The 16,727-nt window shown below is 37.2% G+C and overlaps 1 protein-coding gene across 2 annotated transcripts in view; it reads right to left on the bottom strand.

Moving 5' to 3' along the window:
- LOC130559254 (exportin-5) overlaps positions 1-16,727 on the bottom strand; it is a 108,526-nt gene that overhangs the window by 72,816 nt on the left and 18,983 nt on the right. For both annotated transcript variants that reach the window (XM_057342217.1, XM_057342218.1), the window contains 2 exons: positions 5,887-6,002; positions 5,545-5,700 (listed from right to left, as the gene is read on the bottom strand). In XM_057342217.1, the coding sequence (XP_057198200.1) occupies positions 5,545-5,700; positions 5,887-6,002 (272 nt within the window). The remainder of the gene's footprint in view (positions 1-5,544; positions 5,701-5,886; positions 6,003-16,727) is intronic.

Raw genomic sequence — 16,727 nt, 5'->3', positions numbered from 1 at the left:
TCCGTGATTGCTATAGAACAAAGGCAAGCAGTAATTATTAATAGTGTCAGGGCTGTACTTTAACTTTTTTGCACATAGCACTTGTGCTACAGACGCCAAACAGTTGTAGCAAAAGTATAAAACGTCTGTTGTCATCATCATTAAATTTTTTTGCAAGTGCAGTTCATCATATGAATAGGCAGGTAACTGACAACAAATTACATCGTTACATACAGATGGATAAATTAGGGCCATATAATTTTAAGTTTACCTAAATTTGTTGGAATTTTTCAAATTCTGTGTTTTTCAATTTGGCCACATAAATTACAGTAGTATACCATATTTACTATAGTAAACCGCAGTAAAATTCATAGATACTATAGTGTTTTGAACTTCACTTTAGTATACTATAGTGTTTACTACAGTTTATCAATTTACTACAAGGGCATTGCAATTTTCTATAGTACACTACAGTACTTTCATCTGAGTGTTCAGGTTAACATGACTTTTATTTTGACGGGTCGTAGTGTGTTTGATGAAAGCTTCATCAAACAGTAAAATAAACTCTCAGAGAAACTCTGGAGATGAAGTTCCTGCGGAGCCCGTCTGGTCACCCCTCGGAGAAACCCGCAAATCCGTGGCCACAGTTTTGTAATTCGTTCCCTCAGTTTAAAAATCCGTACTCACAGATTCTAAAACTGTTCCCACAGTTTACAAAACCGTGCTCTCGGATTAATAAACTGTACCCACGAGTTTACAATCCGTGCTCTCGGATTAATAAACTGTACCCACGAGTTTACAATCCGTGCTCTCGGTTTTGTAAACCATCCCCTCAGTTTTTGAAATCTGTACCCACAAATTCATAATCTGTAGCCTACTCGCAGAATTGAAGCCTCTGTCTGTCAACAGAACAAGCTCCTACAGGAACATTAACGAATATTGTATACTGTTTTATTTTAGATTATATTATAAATTGTCTTAATGTGTTTACACACGAGCGCGTGGTGCAAAGCATGTTCACGTTCAGCAAGCACATTCACATCCACGCTGTGGTTAACTATCAGGCATATGCAGTCGCTTTAGACTGGCAGAAAAAAATATCCTTATATTATCATAACACGTTTGTGCTAATGATTTTTGTTCTAATGATTTAATGATTACTTTACTATGTCCTGCATTTGGTTCAATTCTCCACCTATATCGCTTTTTTTTGTTGTATTACAAAAGTGAATATCTCTTGTTTGTAATCTTTAATGTGTTGCCTCCTGTCATGTAATAATGAATTTATTACATTGAATTTCACTGTTTCACAGTACATGTGGTTAAGTACTTGAAGGCGCAAACTCTCCCTTTGCGCCTCCTGGCAGAAATTTCACAAACTAGTTTCACATGTAAATGTTTTTTCACTGCCGCCCTTCCCCAACGGCGGCACTCAACGCAGTGGTAGAGAGCATTCTGGTTGACTACCTACTGTACAGTGACCAGCCTGGCCATTCGGCAACGTGATTTTCCATCCTGCAGCGCTACTTTCCTACCGTTTTTATATATAAACGCGGTAGACAGACGGGTTTCAACGTTCGTGTGCATCTCTCGCGTCTGCAGCACATCATGTATATTAAGCACGAGTGTTTACGGCGGTTCCCGCAGCCAGCAGCGCTTTGGGAGTGCGCAACGCACTGCTGAACAGAAGCTGAGCTGTCTGTACCACAACTGCAGTAGAGCAATTGAAAGTTCACATTACGTTATTTTAAATACATTCACAGGCAAACCTCTTCAAAAACAGATCATCTGTCTCTTACTTTTTAATTTAATCTTAAAATTTAAGCAATTTAAACATACAACATGATGTGTTTATGTAGTTTTAACTGTTTCTCCGAAGGCTATGAGCGTTCAGTCAGTGGAGGAAGGAGGATTAACAGTGTGATATGATCCCCACCTCTGCTAACACGAGCAGTCGAGAACTATGCAAAAGCATATAAACAGACACAGCTCTTTACTAAAAGCTGCACCTGTTAAGAAAACGCAGCATATTTTTTGTGCAATTACTGCCAGTCAGTTGAGTTTGTGACAAAACATTTAGCAGTATTTACAAATTGTTTATTACTGCATAATATAATTCATGAAAATAGAAGCTTAATTTATTTCCTAAAGTACAAGGTGATTTTATAATGACTACATGTTCTGCATTTTGTGTTTTAAGGTTAATAAAAGTCAAATTTTCCCTATACATTTCATCATTGAGGATTTCTCATCACGTGGCCTAATGGTTAGAGACTCGGACATGTAACCCAAACGTTGCCGGTTCAAGTCTCAGTACCAGCAGGGATTGTAGGTGGGGGGAGTTAATGATCAGCGCTCTCCTCCAACTTCAATACCACGGCTGAGGTGAGACCCTTGAGCAAGGCACAGTGCTCCCCGGAGGCCGCAGCAATGGCTGCTCACTGCTCTGGGTGTGTGTGTGTGTTACTCACTGCTGTGTGTATGCACTTGGATGGGTTAAATGCAGAGCACAAATTCCGAGTATGGAACACCATACTTGGCCTCACATCACTTTCATAAGTGTCTCGTCACACCCCTAATGCTCGGAGTCATAAATGAGTTTTGTCACTGTTGAGACAATTGTGATGTGCTTTGGTGGACTTATTTTTTGCATGTCATGTAGAGCTGCACGTTTAATCGTTGAAGATCGCGATCTTGATTCAAACAACCACACGATCTCACTGAAAATCAACGATTCTCCTGTGTCTATTAACTTACACCTTCAAATAAATCCATAACACTGTGCTGGTGCTGCCGCAGAAGCAGAGAAATCATTATCATCATTAGGTATGAAACAACATCACAAACAGAAATAATGATAGGGTTTGGTTGAAAAGACTGTCAAATTATCACAGAAGTACTGGGATTAAAGCAGAGAGTTGCCAATTCACACACATGAGACACGCGTTTACAGGCTCTCACTCTGCCCAAATTATTCTCACACCAAATAACAGACCAACATAAAGTAAATACAGCCTGACAACAAAACTGCTCTTATGATTGTCTTTCAGGATTGTGTTACATTGTTCTGATTATGCTTCACATCTTAACTGGACACGTTTGAAACTAAACTAACGATTGCAGTTTGTAGCGCAGACAAATCCGAGTGTGCGCATATATCTGTCATTACGGTAAAACACGTCATGAGTGTGGCGCTTTTCACTGTATTAACTAGGGCTGCACGATATATCGAAACATTATCGTTACCTCGATAATAGTATATGCGATATCCATATCGCAGAGAGTTGCGAAAAATTAAATTAGTTTCATGTGTCAATCATTTGTGTGTTGCATGCTTAGATTGTCCAAATCGGACCAATCAGAAGGGGCATTACTATCTTTATACCCGCCAAGTAGGTGCTATTATACTATTGGCTAGATCGCGGGCCCAAAGGTGAACCTAGCGGCTCAAAGCAGAGAGCGGAAAATAAACATGGCAGGAATAGAGACGAGCGAGGAAAATGACAGCGACAAACTTGTGCCTAAAAAGAACGGTACGTTACGTCTGAAATATGGCAATATTTTGCAGGGCTCGACATTAACGCTTGTCCGGGAGAAGTGAATGTTTTGTATGGGCAAGTAAGAGAGAATTTTACTTGCCCGACCGGACAAGTACCTTGAAAAAAAATGAATAACAACAGTGCGACATACATGTACAGTAGAATAATACGAATATGTGCATTAGACAGAGTATGTGTGAAGTGCGTTTGTCGTGGTTGTGCTTGTTTGTGTGTAACAATAATCAATAGTTATCAAGAGTCCATGTAACGTACGTTAACTAGATACGAACGCAGAATCCTGTTATTTCAATGTCATCTGGCTGTTCTGCTTGTCTGAGTGAATTCTGAGCACAGTTTATCATTCAACACTAGTGAAGCATATGAACTTCATCTCCAGAGTTGTTCTGAGAGTTTATTTTACGAGCGTTTACTGTTTGAGTGAAGCCATTGGCAAACACACAAAAACTTCCCAGAAAACCCGTCAAAATAAAAGTCCTGTTGAATTGCACACACACTGTAGTGTTAAGTCTAAATGTTTGCCTCTTCCTCAATAGTTTTTTTTTAGCCTGAATTAGATTTAATTACATCAGAAGAATATCCATTACCTGTTTATTTCAGTATGATAATTACATATATAAATACTAAAAAAATAGCTAATAAAAATTCTCTAGGAAATGTTATATTGCAAGAAATATCGTTATCGCAATATTCAACAACAAAATCGCATATTTTCTCAATATCGTGCAGCCCTAGTATTAACGCTAATAGAGAAGCTATTAGAGCTTTTCATTAAGTTGCCCAACATTTCATGTTTTCAGATTATTTTAAACTGTTTATAGGTGAGAATACTGCATTATGTTTATCAGTTGTGTCTTTCTTTAAAGACCTCTTCAAGCAATCTGTAATGTCAGGAAAATGTATCAATCTTTCTAAAGACCTTTAATTGTGTCACCTTATGAATTTGTTTTACTGTAGAAATATTTCATACACAAGTTACTTCAATGCATTAATACTTTAAAGGAAGTTTAAATTTTTTTCACTTAAAGTAAAACTTTAAAAAAATCACCACTTAGTTTACCTATGGTAAAAATTCCTATAAATTCCTAAAAAATACCTATAAAAAATTCTCACTATAGTTACTGTAGGTTAACCATGAAATATGTAATCATTTTGAAGCAAAGTCCTAAATATTACATATTACCCAACTATTTTTTGTCAGAACCTCTAGTAAATGATGTATTACTTTTAATCGTGATTCAGAATCATAAAAGAATCGCAATCGCTATTTGAAGCAAAAGAATCGTGATTCTCAATTTAACCAGAATCATGCAGCTCTAATGTCATGACAAAATGGGCATAAAATAAGTTGTTCTTTTGATCAATTATAATTTCATTATTTGTTATATAATGCTTGATTGATGCTTAATTAAATCACTGTTGGTGTAAATAATCTGCCTAGTTAAACTTAAAGCAGTATTGCTTTAATATGAAAAACATAACAGGCAGTGACGGGCAAGCTGTGTGTTCTTATAGAAAATGGAAGCACATGGGATTTACTAGAGTCACATATTAGAGCATCATAGGCTTTTACAAACTGATCAAATAAGATTTTCGGGTGCGAAAACTACTCCGCTCTTGGTTCTCTGACAGTCTTTGGAAAGAGGAGGGGAAATAACGATTTCAGTGAGGTTGACCTGTGAATGCAAATATGATGGCTGGATTGTGTTTACACGGAAGAATACCCATGTACCAAGACAGATAACGTTATAACATTACAATCACAAACACTTTTACACTTGTCTTTTCAATGTGTATGTGGACAATATCTGGATACAGGTCGCATGTTAATGCCAAGTGTAAATGCAACCATAGGAGTAAAGTATTGAAATCATGACATTTATTGTCTCTGTTAATATTATGAGCAAGTATGATGGCACCTGTTTTATATGTTAGTGTTATTACTATTATTATGTGTGAATAACAGTACACATTCTTTCACATTTGTAATAAGAGTCATACATCTTACCTTAAAGAGTACTTGAGGCAAAAAGTGAGGCTGGTGTTTCACGAAGGGAAAGAGAGTGGATATGTTGGTAAGAAGACATGACAGAATGAGTGGATCTTTCGTCTCATAGTTTACAATCGCCCTCAACAACTCCATGCTCCCATCTACAGGCTGTTTCTAAAAGACAAACACGTTCAAAGAGGAGATCATCCACATTTCTATTTAACTACCCTCTTTACATTTTAAATCCCTCAGCAATATAATAAAAAATCGAATTAAAAGGACTAGGTCAACCAAAAATTCAGTTTCAATCACTGTTTCGAGGGTGAACAATTCTTTTTAAGGAAATATGGTTGGTTGTACCTCCTTTTCTGGCATTTTGAAGAGCTGTCCAAAAACACATTCAATGAAGAAAGTCATGGCTTCCCACTGAACCACTGAGGGGGACAGAGCAGAACAGAGACCTTCCCCTGTCTTGGCTTTAACAGTGAACAACACAAAAAGCCATGTTAAAGGAATGTTCATTGCCAAATACATGTACTTTATTAATGCATTAATAAAGTGGCTGTGGCTTAAAGTTCACCCAAAAATGAAAATTTGCCCTCTTGTCATTTCAAACCTTTATGACTTTCTTCAAAATATCTTATTTTGTTCTGCGAAAGAAAGTTGGTAACCGAACAGCACTGGCCCGCATTCACCTCTATTGTTTGGACACAAATCCTATGCAAGTGAAAGGGGGCCAGTTAACAACATTCTTCAAAATGTCTTCTTTCGTGTTCTGCGGAAGAAAGTCATTTATTTTTATTATTTATAATTTAGACAGAATTTTTATTTTTGGGTGAATTATCACTTTAAATGTTATACATGTAAACATGAAACTGGCCTACACATACTGTGAAAATTATATATTCTATCAGCCAAGTAGTCAACGTTATGCTGATAACAAGCTGCAAACAGGTTATGATTTCACAATACACAAAACAACTACAAGAATAGGAATGTAATGTAACTATAATTATAGAACAGTTTGGAGTGAACGGCGTGTGAAGTCAAAGTACCATGAGAGTGATTGGAAACAGTCGCTCTCGAAACATCGGTCTGCGTGCGCAACACCGGAATAAGTCAAACACACCTAGTAACAGACAGGTCTGTCTCAGCAACATATCTGCAGCTTAATGCATGGTTTATTCTTCCTATGTTTACCATAGCACATGTATGTGTGCTGATTCATGATTTCACTCACTCATTTCATTCGCTCTGGTTAAGTTTGTGTATGTAATAATGCCAGTGTGGGTAAAGTATTTGCAGCAGTTCCCGCATGTCATGCATGTTTGCGCATTCATGTTAACCATAGCACTTATGTACTGTATGTGCGCGCTGATCCATGTTTTCATCCACTCATTTCATTCGCTCCAGTTAAACGTTATTAAAGGTGTCATGAACTAGCCTTTATAATTATTTTATACTGTTGTCTGAGGTCTACTTATGACGTTCACTTGGTTTTTACATTCAAAAACATCAAAATCAATGAGTAATAGACTATTCAAGAAACACTCTGTTGTTATGGTCGGGCCACATTGAAGATTTGGAAGTAAACACCCACTGCTATGATTGGATAACAGTTAACAGACAACAGATAACAGACATCAGTGTGCCCTGTGATGTACATTTCTGTGTGTCTGTTTGACAAGCTACATGCTTAGTTGGAGCCTTCTGTAAACTTAGTTAGACACGTAGGTTACACATAATCAGGACATATAAAGCGATCTCTTAACAACGCAATAGTGACGCATCATACACTGTATATATTTTTACTCACATAAGATTCCGGTCGGATTCAATATTGATGGCACAGCATTGCTTTTTAATCTCAGTCTCTCTGCAAATCCAGCATCGACATGTGCCTTGTTTACAAAGGAATCCACAGTGAAATGAAGCGAACAAACGCTTAATGTTTCACCCACGTGAGCTGGAATGTCTTTAAAAATAAACTTCAACCACACATACCTAATATCAGAATCCGAAGAAAGCAACCAGGCGCTGCACAATATGTTGTATGTTTGTTGCTTGGTCGCTCTAAATAAAAATAACAGTGAAAGAAGTCCTCACTTTTGCACATATGACATGGGGATAGCAGCTCTCGAGAGCACTTCGCTAAAGTGACAGGGTTGCCAGATCTTCACAGAAAAAATAAGTAAATAAAGACAAGACGAAAATAAACCTTAAAATGCAAATTGTTTATATATTTTATAAAACCAAAAAATCTTAAAATCTGCAACTGAGATTAAGATTAATACCTAAATGCCGAGGCTTTATGATCTAAGACCAAACAACAAGCATACATGGACTAAAGTGAAAAAAAATCTTCTGACTGATTTTTTTTCAGGCCAAGTCATATTCCTTTAACCGACACTTTATCTCAATAGTCGAAACCAATAGCGTTTTAAAGGGAGATGTTTTGAACCAGTTTGCGTATTTTTAATCTATGAAAAAGTTATTCTTACCTAGACAAATAATCAACCATCTATAACTTTTCAGTGCATTTGTAATTTATCTTATAAGACCAAACAATGTTTTCTGAAACTCTTAATTTTAATAATTAATAGAAAAAAAGAACAAAATAAAAGCACCACTTAAGACCAAACATTTTGTTTGTATTTGTCTCCAGAGTGCTTTTCACTTTTTCTGCCTTTTGGCTGTGAAACCATATTCCTGAAGCTTGGCTACACCTGACACTCGTTGCAGTGTTTGACAAGCTACATGACTAGTTTCAGTGTTTGACTAGCTTTTCCAAGGCGACCGTTAAGAAGGTAGCCTATCACTTTAACATTTCCATGGTGACGCGGCACTGCTTATCACGTGACACACCGCAGAGCCACAGCAGCTGTATGACTGATTAATTGATTTTACATCTTTTTTTTTTTTACTCAAAAAATTCACAAACTTAACTATGTCATGAATTATCTGACATTCCGATTGTCAAATATGTGCATGTGAATGTGTTTTGTTGTTTAAACACTTTTATAATGATCGCGTTAGTTGAGCTATAAACGGGCGCCGCCATGTTTGTTTCTGCCGTGGTCTGAGATCTGTCGGATTTACATCACGTGAATTCATCCACTTCTCTTAAAAACACAAACGTAAGTGCCTGGTGAACTGGTAGAAGAATTGAGTGATCTTAACAATTGCTTAAATTGCAGATGCTGTGTCTGATCTGAATAAAACACATCCGTCAAATTACATTTGAGGAGATTGTTATTAACGCTTCCATAGACATCAGTGTGTATTATGCGATCTCTAAATGTATTTTGTGCTTGTAGGCACGTGTATATGTCTGAAGGCTAAATTAAACATGATGTGGTTGAAAGCACTGCACAGTTGTGATATGTGATTGAGTCTGTCTCTGGCTCAGTGCCAGCCAAAGCGCTGAATGTTCTAATCACACCGGTGTGATCGTACGCGTCAAAGGGTTAACAACATTATGAAAAGTGAATTTAAGTCATTAAGGACAGGCTGGAACCCTGCAATTGACGGAAATCCGTCGTAGACTCGCTGCAATTAACGGAAATCCGTCGTAGCGACGGAGAACTTTAATGCATGAGCATAAAAGCACTTATTAATAACGAACATGGCAACACTGTAAAAGAGCGCTGTGTGATGGAGCCTTCCGAGCATGAGCATAAACACAATAACACAGCGTGTATCAGCTGTTTAGTTTAAACTGACGGACAAAACAAATCTTTAGCCGAAAAATATGTCGCTATGGTTATCAGTTTGTCAATCATAACAAATGTGGGAGTGTCAGGGTTCGTACGGGTGCTTTAAATCCTGTAAAATGATTGAATTTGAATATAGTCATTTTAAGGTTAGAAAAGTGATTGGATTTGGGATCAAGTGCTTAAAACTGCCTAAAACATTAATTTCGTTGCTTTCATAATAATTCGCAATTTTACGGCGAATTTTTATTTTGAAATAAAATATACATTTTGCACATAACGAAAATACGAAAAAAATCGGCGCGTGTCTATAATGTTATCTGCCAGTCTTTTGGATGTGCGCCCTCTGGTGGAGCAGAGTAGGAGATGAAAATATGCCGGGCGTTTGCTGTTTCAATGCTCGCTGGCTGGAGGACGAAAATTACAAATTATGGCTAAAACGTGGACCAAATCCTCGAGTGGCCACCTGCAAAGTATGCAAAAAGGACGTGCAGCTCTTCACCATGGGGCCAGCTGGGCTTTCTAGTAGGGCTGTCACGATAAACCGACGATAAATGTCACGTGATTTATGGACAGCTTTTGAGTGAAGTACGGGAAAATGCTGCTGCATCCGAAAGCCAGAGGGCGCTCTCGTGCGGAAAAATACGCACTGCAGAAGGAGACCATGACACCTTCTAGAATCTATGCCTATGGACATCTTTTTATCACTGTTACTCAAGCCTCCTCAGGTATTTTTATGATAATAAAGTATATAATGATCATGTTTGACGGGTGTTGCTTTTTCAAATGCACATTATAAGCGACTCAAACTTGCACTGCTTTTAGATCGAGCAGCATTTCCTACTGATCCCAGAGCCGTGCATCACGGACAAGCTACGCATTAAAAAAATATTGACACATTGCATATCGCAGCCAGCTCGATTGCAATAGGATTTAGTGGTATCGCAATAAAATATCGTGCAGCCCTACTTCCAAGCCACATGAAAGGTAAGTTTTTCGATTATTTCGAAATTTTCGATTAGGCCAATTAAGTTTAAGGTAGATGGAAAAATTCGCGAACTAATTAATTTTCGGGAGGGATGTAAAGTGTAATTGTAGGTCTTTTTTGCCAGATATGGTCGGAAATGAACAGGGACTCGGGCAGAAATTAGCCTATCTTACTTAAAAACTACGTCAAGTTGTGTGTGTGTGTGCTCACCGACTGAATTCTGCAGTGTCGCGAATTCTTTCTTTCATCAAACAACAAAGTGCTAATACGATGTTAACGATATCAGGGATTAGATTTTTTTCGTATAAATAAAGACTTTTTAATTTTTTTAGCTCGCTGGGATCACCCGCGTAAAGTGCAAAATGTATTTGTGACGGGGTGGGGGTTGGGTGCTAAGTGGTATAAATGGCGTAGGTGCGCCATCTAGTGGCTGTGTATTGAAACAGAGAAATACATTCCTGTTTTAGTTTTTTTAACACTACACAAAAGTTTGAACAAAATACAATCAAGGGAACTTTTATAACGTAATGTTAAACAAATATCTTTAAGATTGAAATACATATGATAGATATGATAACCAGTTCATGTTTTTTCTTCTGAACTGTCACAAATTTACAGGTGGGGCATTTTCCATACTGTTAAAACAGTACCTTAGTCTTATCCTAAAGTAATATTGACAAACTAAATATATCATTTGAAAGCTTACAACCTACTGTTCCCACATTTGGTGACTAATTTTCAAAACAAATTACATAGGAACAGTATTATATTAATTGCATTTTAATGAGCAAATTTTTTTTAAATTTAAAGAAAAACTTGATCGATTCTCTATTTGTGATGTGGCGGCAACCTATAATTCGCACCCATGTTCTTTCTATGTTTCTTTTGTGTTATTTTATGTGGTTAAATCATATCAATTACAAATAAGTGCCCACAGTACTGTATAGGATGTCTGCTTTGTGAGTTAAATGACAATTTGCTCAAGTCTTGTATGGAATAAATTTAGTATAGTTAGTATATAGTATAATTACATATAATTGGCATACAGTATAACTATGGATTATCTACAAAGGAACATACAGTATATGTATGTCAGCATGTAATTAACGCAGTTGTAAGTGACTGGAAAAGTCTAAAAACACATACTAAAAGTGCTTTTAAAGTGCTGGATTTTGAAGTTGAAAAAGGTGTAAGAACCCTGGAGTGTGTACTATGTGTACATGGCTTAAGCAGGGCTCGACATAAAGGACTGCCTGATGGCCCGGAGATCCTCGGGCCAGTTGAGAGAACTGTCACTTGCCGATCGGGCAAGTGCTGTATCATCATGGAAAATGATCATTTGTAAGTTTTTAAAACTTGCCTATTTAAATATTCCCAATAAGATGCAAAAGAGGACTGGATTCAGTACGTAAGTGCTGTTTGAGATACGCAACCGGAATGCCGCATCAGACAATGCGCAAAATACTAAATTGAGTTCTCTTTCACGTCATCTTACTCTTAATCAGACATATTGACACAAAATTATGCCAAAATGCCAATATTACCAAGTATCCTTGTAAAAAGTAATCAATTATGTCTTACGGGAACAAAACGTATGTGTACACAAAACGCGTGTGTTACAATACAGTATATTGGATCGGTGCATCTCTTAAACGGGCGGCAGCATAATAAACGTCTCAGTTTTTTTCATCAAGCAACAAAGAACGAACACAAAAAACACTCACTTGTCTTCACTGATTAAATTATAACTTTAGTAAGTTTAAATCAATATTATTTTTAATACAGTGAAGACTATAAAGTATTTACATTATTTAATTTCTGTACCTGATAACTACTATTATTAGACCAACCTAAAACACCTGAAATGCACTGATTATTTGTATGTTTGCTTTATTACATTTATCTGTGCTTTTCCACATACTTTGATTACTTACTGATTAGTTGTCTCCAACATTATTTGAAATTTTGAGTTATAGGCTAATTGTGTTTATGGTATCATACCCTTATTTATAAAGATTACATAGGTAAAAAAAAAACAATTCGATTTTATTTAATACTTTTTTGTGGTTGGGCCAGTGAAAATGTTGGCAGGGCCAGTAAAAATTGAAATCACTTGCCCGACCGGGCCAGTAGAAAAAATCGTTAGCGCTGAGCCCTGTTAAGTCATTCGCGAGCGAACCAGTGGTAGGGATGGGCGATATGGCCCTAAAACTCTATCAATATATTTTCTGGTATTTGTTATGATAACGATACAAATGACGATATAACTATAACATAGTAGTGATAGTAGCTGCATGTAGTCTAGAGCCTCAGAAACACAAACATTAATCAAACAGGAAAACGTACCCCAAATCAAACAGGCTCCTAAAATATACCTACAGTATTTTTGTAAACATAAAATATAATGATGACATTCAACTTCAAAAGGTTGTAGTAAATAAATAATTTAATGAACTAAAACTCCATATACACATGTCATATTGTTGGGTGGAAACGATCACATCACCCTGTCTATCACTCTCTCCTGAACTGTGTGAACCTTCTCTTCTCACAGAAACATAATGTATCGGTCTATGACTCATGCTACTAAAAGAGAACAGAAAAAAGCAGATAAAAGAAATCTAATTAAATAATCTACACCAGGGGTCTTCAACTACTTTTCTTTGAGGGCCAGATTCCAAAAGTATAAATAGGAAGCACTTATAGAGCAGATCCTTTGTATAGTCCGAGTTCTGGGGGAGATGAACAGCTGTTTTTCATAAATATAGCCATTACTCCTTATGAATGCAGTAATAAAAACAACACCGTTTCCCCCTTATCTGAGACAACCGTTCACGTGGTGTACCCTTCCTACAGTTAGCCTACTTTCAAGGGCACAAAACGCGTTTTAGAAAGCGACCAATCGCGTGCGCAAACCGATTGCCTGTGGCTGTGCAATGCATTGCTGATTATAACGTTGTAAACAACATTAAGTTTCTTGGACTGACCGATCAAGTCGCTTTATAAGCGCCATCCTTCACGAGAGTTAGAGTGCTTTCTCACCTGACTCATTTAGTACGGTTGAATTGCACTAGAGTTCGTTTTTCTTCTTGGTACGGTTCGTTTGGGCAGGTGTGAATGCAGCAATCGCACTCAAGTGCGCACCAAATAAGTGTACCGAGACCTCTTTGAAAAGGTGGTCTCGGTATGATTTCAAACGAACCCTGGAGCAGTTCGTTTGTGGTGAGAACGTGATTCGACCTCGAAGAGACCCAAATGCAAAAAGTACTGCACTTTTGTGAACTAAACCAGTTGTCGTAGTCAGCTGCGCTGTGCATTATGGAATGAGGACAAGTGTTTGTTGACAGTTTGCACTAGCATGGCAGCTCGCGGACAAACTTAAGTGTTGTGAGGAGGTGAGGAGCCTCATAGAAATTTGGTCTGATGACCATATTCCATCCAAGGGATGGGCATTTTTCAATAAATTCATATTTGAATATTTGAGATCATAAAAACAATATGTGAATATTTGTTTATTTAAATTGAGTTAATAATGACGTTATTTGTTAAGTTTTTATTTAGTCACAATTTCACATCAAGCTTATAATTATCATTAAATGTTCATAACGCATTAATATCATATCCTGTATAGGTTTTTTAATGTTGAAAAAAAGGAAAGAATAGAAAAATACATAACTGCATTTAACCCTGTTCGGAACGGTATAATACAAAAAGAAAACATACAAAACCAAACGAACAGAACGCAATGTATATTGACAGTCTGTGATATATGGTTATCTTGTTTATTTTGTTTTACATGTTCTTGATAAGAAAAACAAGCATATAGGTCTATTTTACTATGGTTAACGTCCCTCAGCCGGTTAACAAGCTGACAGCAGAGAAAACAAGCTGCTCTTCTCAAACTCCCGCTAACAAAACCCACCTGACAAGAATAGCTGGCTTTATTGTTTATAATGTTGATAAAGTAAACGGGCTTGATACCTCCATGCCGACTGTTCAGATCCTAAAATTTACCCCGCAACAAAGACGGAGCCATGTAATGCTTGTTTTTACAGGATGTAACTTGAAGGTGACGACCCTATTTGAACTTCTTAAAAGGATAATTCAGGCATTAGATTTGGAAAAAGGTGCCAGTCTTATGCTAAGGCCAAATTCATTAATACAATGAATTCATTAATTCATTGTATTGTCATTGTGTTGAATGTCTGTACTAGAAGCTTCCAACACCAAAGAAAATTCCTTGTGTGTGCAAGCACACTTGGCAATAAAGCTCTTCTGATTCTGATTCTGATTAACATCAGTTGCAGTCAAATGTACATTTTCATGTTGTTGAAATTAGCATTACTTAATATATTTTTAAAAAACGAATATGAATTTGCCAAGAACAACCGCTCCGAACATTATTAATTTTAAATTAATTATTGTTAATCTTCTAATATTACGTTGGCATTTTTATACCTAATGTAAGTAATGTTAACAAACTCTGTGTCTCAAACATTTAAATATGTGAGCCGAGCATAACACGCGATACGGGCATCCGGGGTGTAAACTTAAAATATTTAAACTAGCTTGCGATCAGAGTGAACAAAGAATTAGGAACACATACAAATGATTTTTTAAATATTTTCTGTATATTATAAAATCATTACAGATGAATTGAAGAAGCATTAAATAAGACGTGACAACTCTAAGGTCTTCTGTAGCGGTAACTTAATCCTGTGGTGATGCAGTTTTTAGTTATTTAGTTTAGAATAGTTATTGCGGATCGAATATTTGAATATTCGTGCACATTCCTATTACATCCCAACTTTCGAAAACTCCTGAACAGCAAGATATTTTTATTGTTTAGCAGTGTTTCCCACAGAATTTTGTGAGACTATGGGGGCTAAACATATTTTCCTCTAGGGGGGTCCGGGGGCATGCTCCCCCGTAAGAAAATTTAGCATATTTTAAAGGTAAATGCTTTGTATCTGGTGCATTTTTAGAGCAAAATTAAGTCACTCAATCTATAAGAATACAATAGCTATAGTATTAATTTAATTACTGGCACCATAGATATAAATGGGGATAACACATTGTAAAATGAGTTCACAAACAAAAAAAGTCAAAAACATGTAGAGCATGAGCCATCAAAAAATGAAGCAAAAAAGTGTTTAACAGTTTAACTAATTTACATATTACCATATATTAAAACGCAGGCCGGGCATCAGGCCTTTTTCACAGTGCCATTGTCCCACTCCCCCGCATGGCAGTCAGCCTATCACTTTACTATCCGGACCAGAGCATTCATACATTATTATAATGCGGCGACTGTTTAGAGTTAACCCGTAAGAAAAGCACACACTCACTCAGCACAACAGAGTAATGTTAAGTTTGTGATTTATTATGTTTTCAACTTTATGCGCGCGTTGCGCAGACCTAACACGATAGCAATTAATGACAGACGCTTTCTCCTGCGGTACACGCCTATCGGTCTGAGCAGCGCTGCTTGATGTCAATATATTTGGTTTGTCTGACAAGTTTTGGACACGGTGACACACAGGGCAGCATGTAATCGTGAGTGGTGCGCCCCCATATAATTTATTTTTCTTACGGCGACAGCCGAAGCTAAAGGAGGAATTTAAGCAGACTCACGCCCATCATGCATTCAAATCATTAAAATTGGCGGTTGGCAATCAAACCACGTTCTGTGCCTGAGCCACAAACAAATATACTCAAAACATTTTTCTAACCTAATAAAGAAACAAAACGAAATATAACTTTTTAACTGTTAACTGTAAAAACAAAACGGAACTATTTTGGCGATTTGGAAAAGGTTAAACGAAGTGCTTTTGGCGCTAAATAAGGACGGATATTAGAGATATAGCGCCAAAAGATAATCATTATAAATGTCATGGGTGCGCGTGCTGCGTACAGCTCCGTTGTGTAGACGCGCTGCTCATTTTAAACGACATAAATGGTGTATGTCAAATGTCCCTATATGCAGACTGCTATTTTAGCTGGAAATAATATGATGCTGAAGCTGAACATAATGATGTTAACGCCATGAGGTAATGCTATCGGTTTGCTCTGTCATACACTGATAAAATCATGTTTGCACTGTGGATAACTGCAGTGAATACTGAAACATTAGATTTTACTTCCCTCAAACGATGTTGTATTCAGTATGGCTTGGCAACATCTTAAATACTGGCCAGTTCACGTGTCTGCGTTTCAACCGTGAAAGCTGAAACAGTAGCGAGCGAGCGTGCGTTCGTATGTACAGTATGTGTCTGTGTGTGTGCTGCGCACACTGCGCTGAAGCAACAGAGAGGGGGACGCATTTTTTGCCGTGAACAATGGCACAACAACGAAACAGCGGTGGAGAATTCAACGTTACAAATAGTTATGTTGTTGTAAAAAAAACAATTCGGCTCGTTTTAAGACTGTGGCGGAACAAAATAGTCTATGGCGGGCCACCATAGTCTCGTCAATGAATGGGAAACACTGTTTAGCAAACA

This window comes from Triplophysa rosa, linkage group LG9, assembly GCF_024868665.1.
Source record: "Triplophysa rosa linkage group LG9, Trosa_1v2, whole genome shotgun sequence".
Lineage (NCBI taxonomy): Eukaryota > Metazoa > Chordata > Actinopteri > Cypriniformes > Nemacheilidae > Triplophysa > Triplophysa rosa.
The sequence above is the reverse complement of the archived record's forward strand: the minus strand, read 5'-3'. Positions and strand labels throughout refer to the sequence as shown.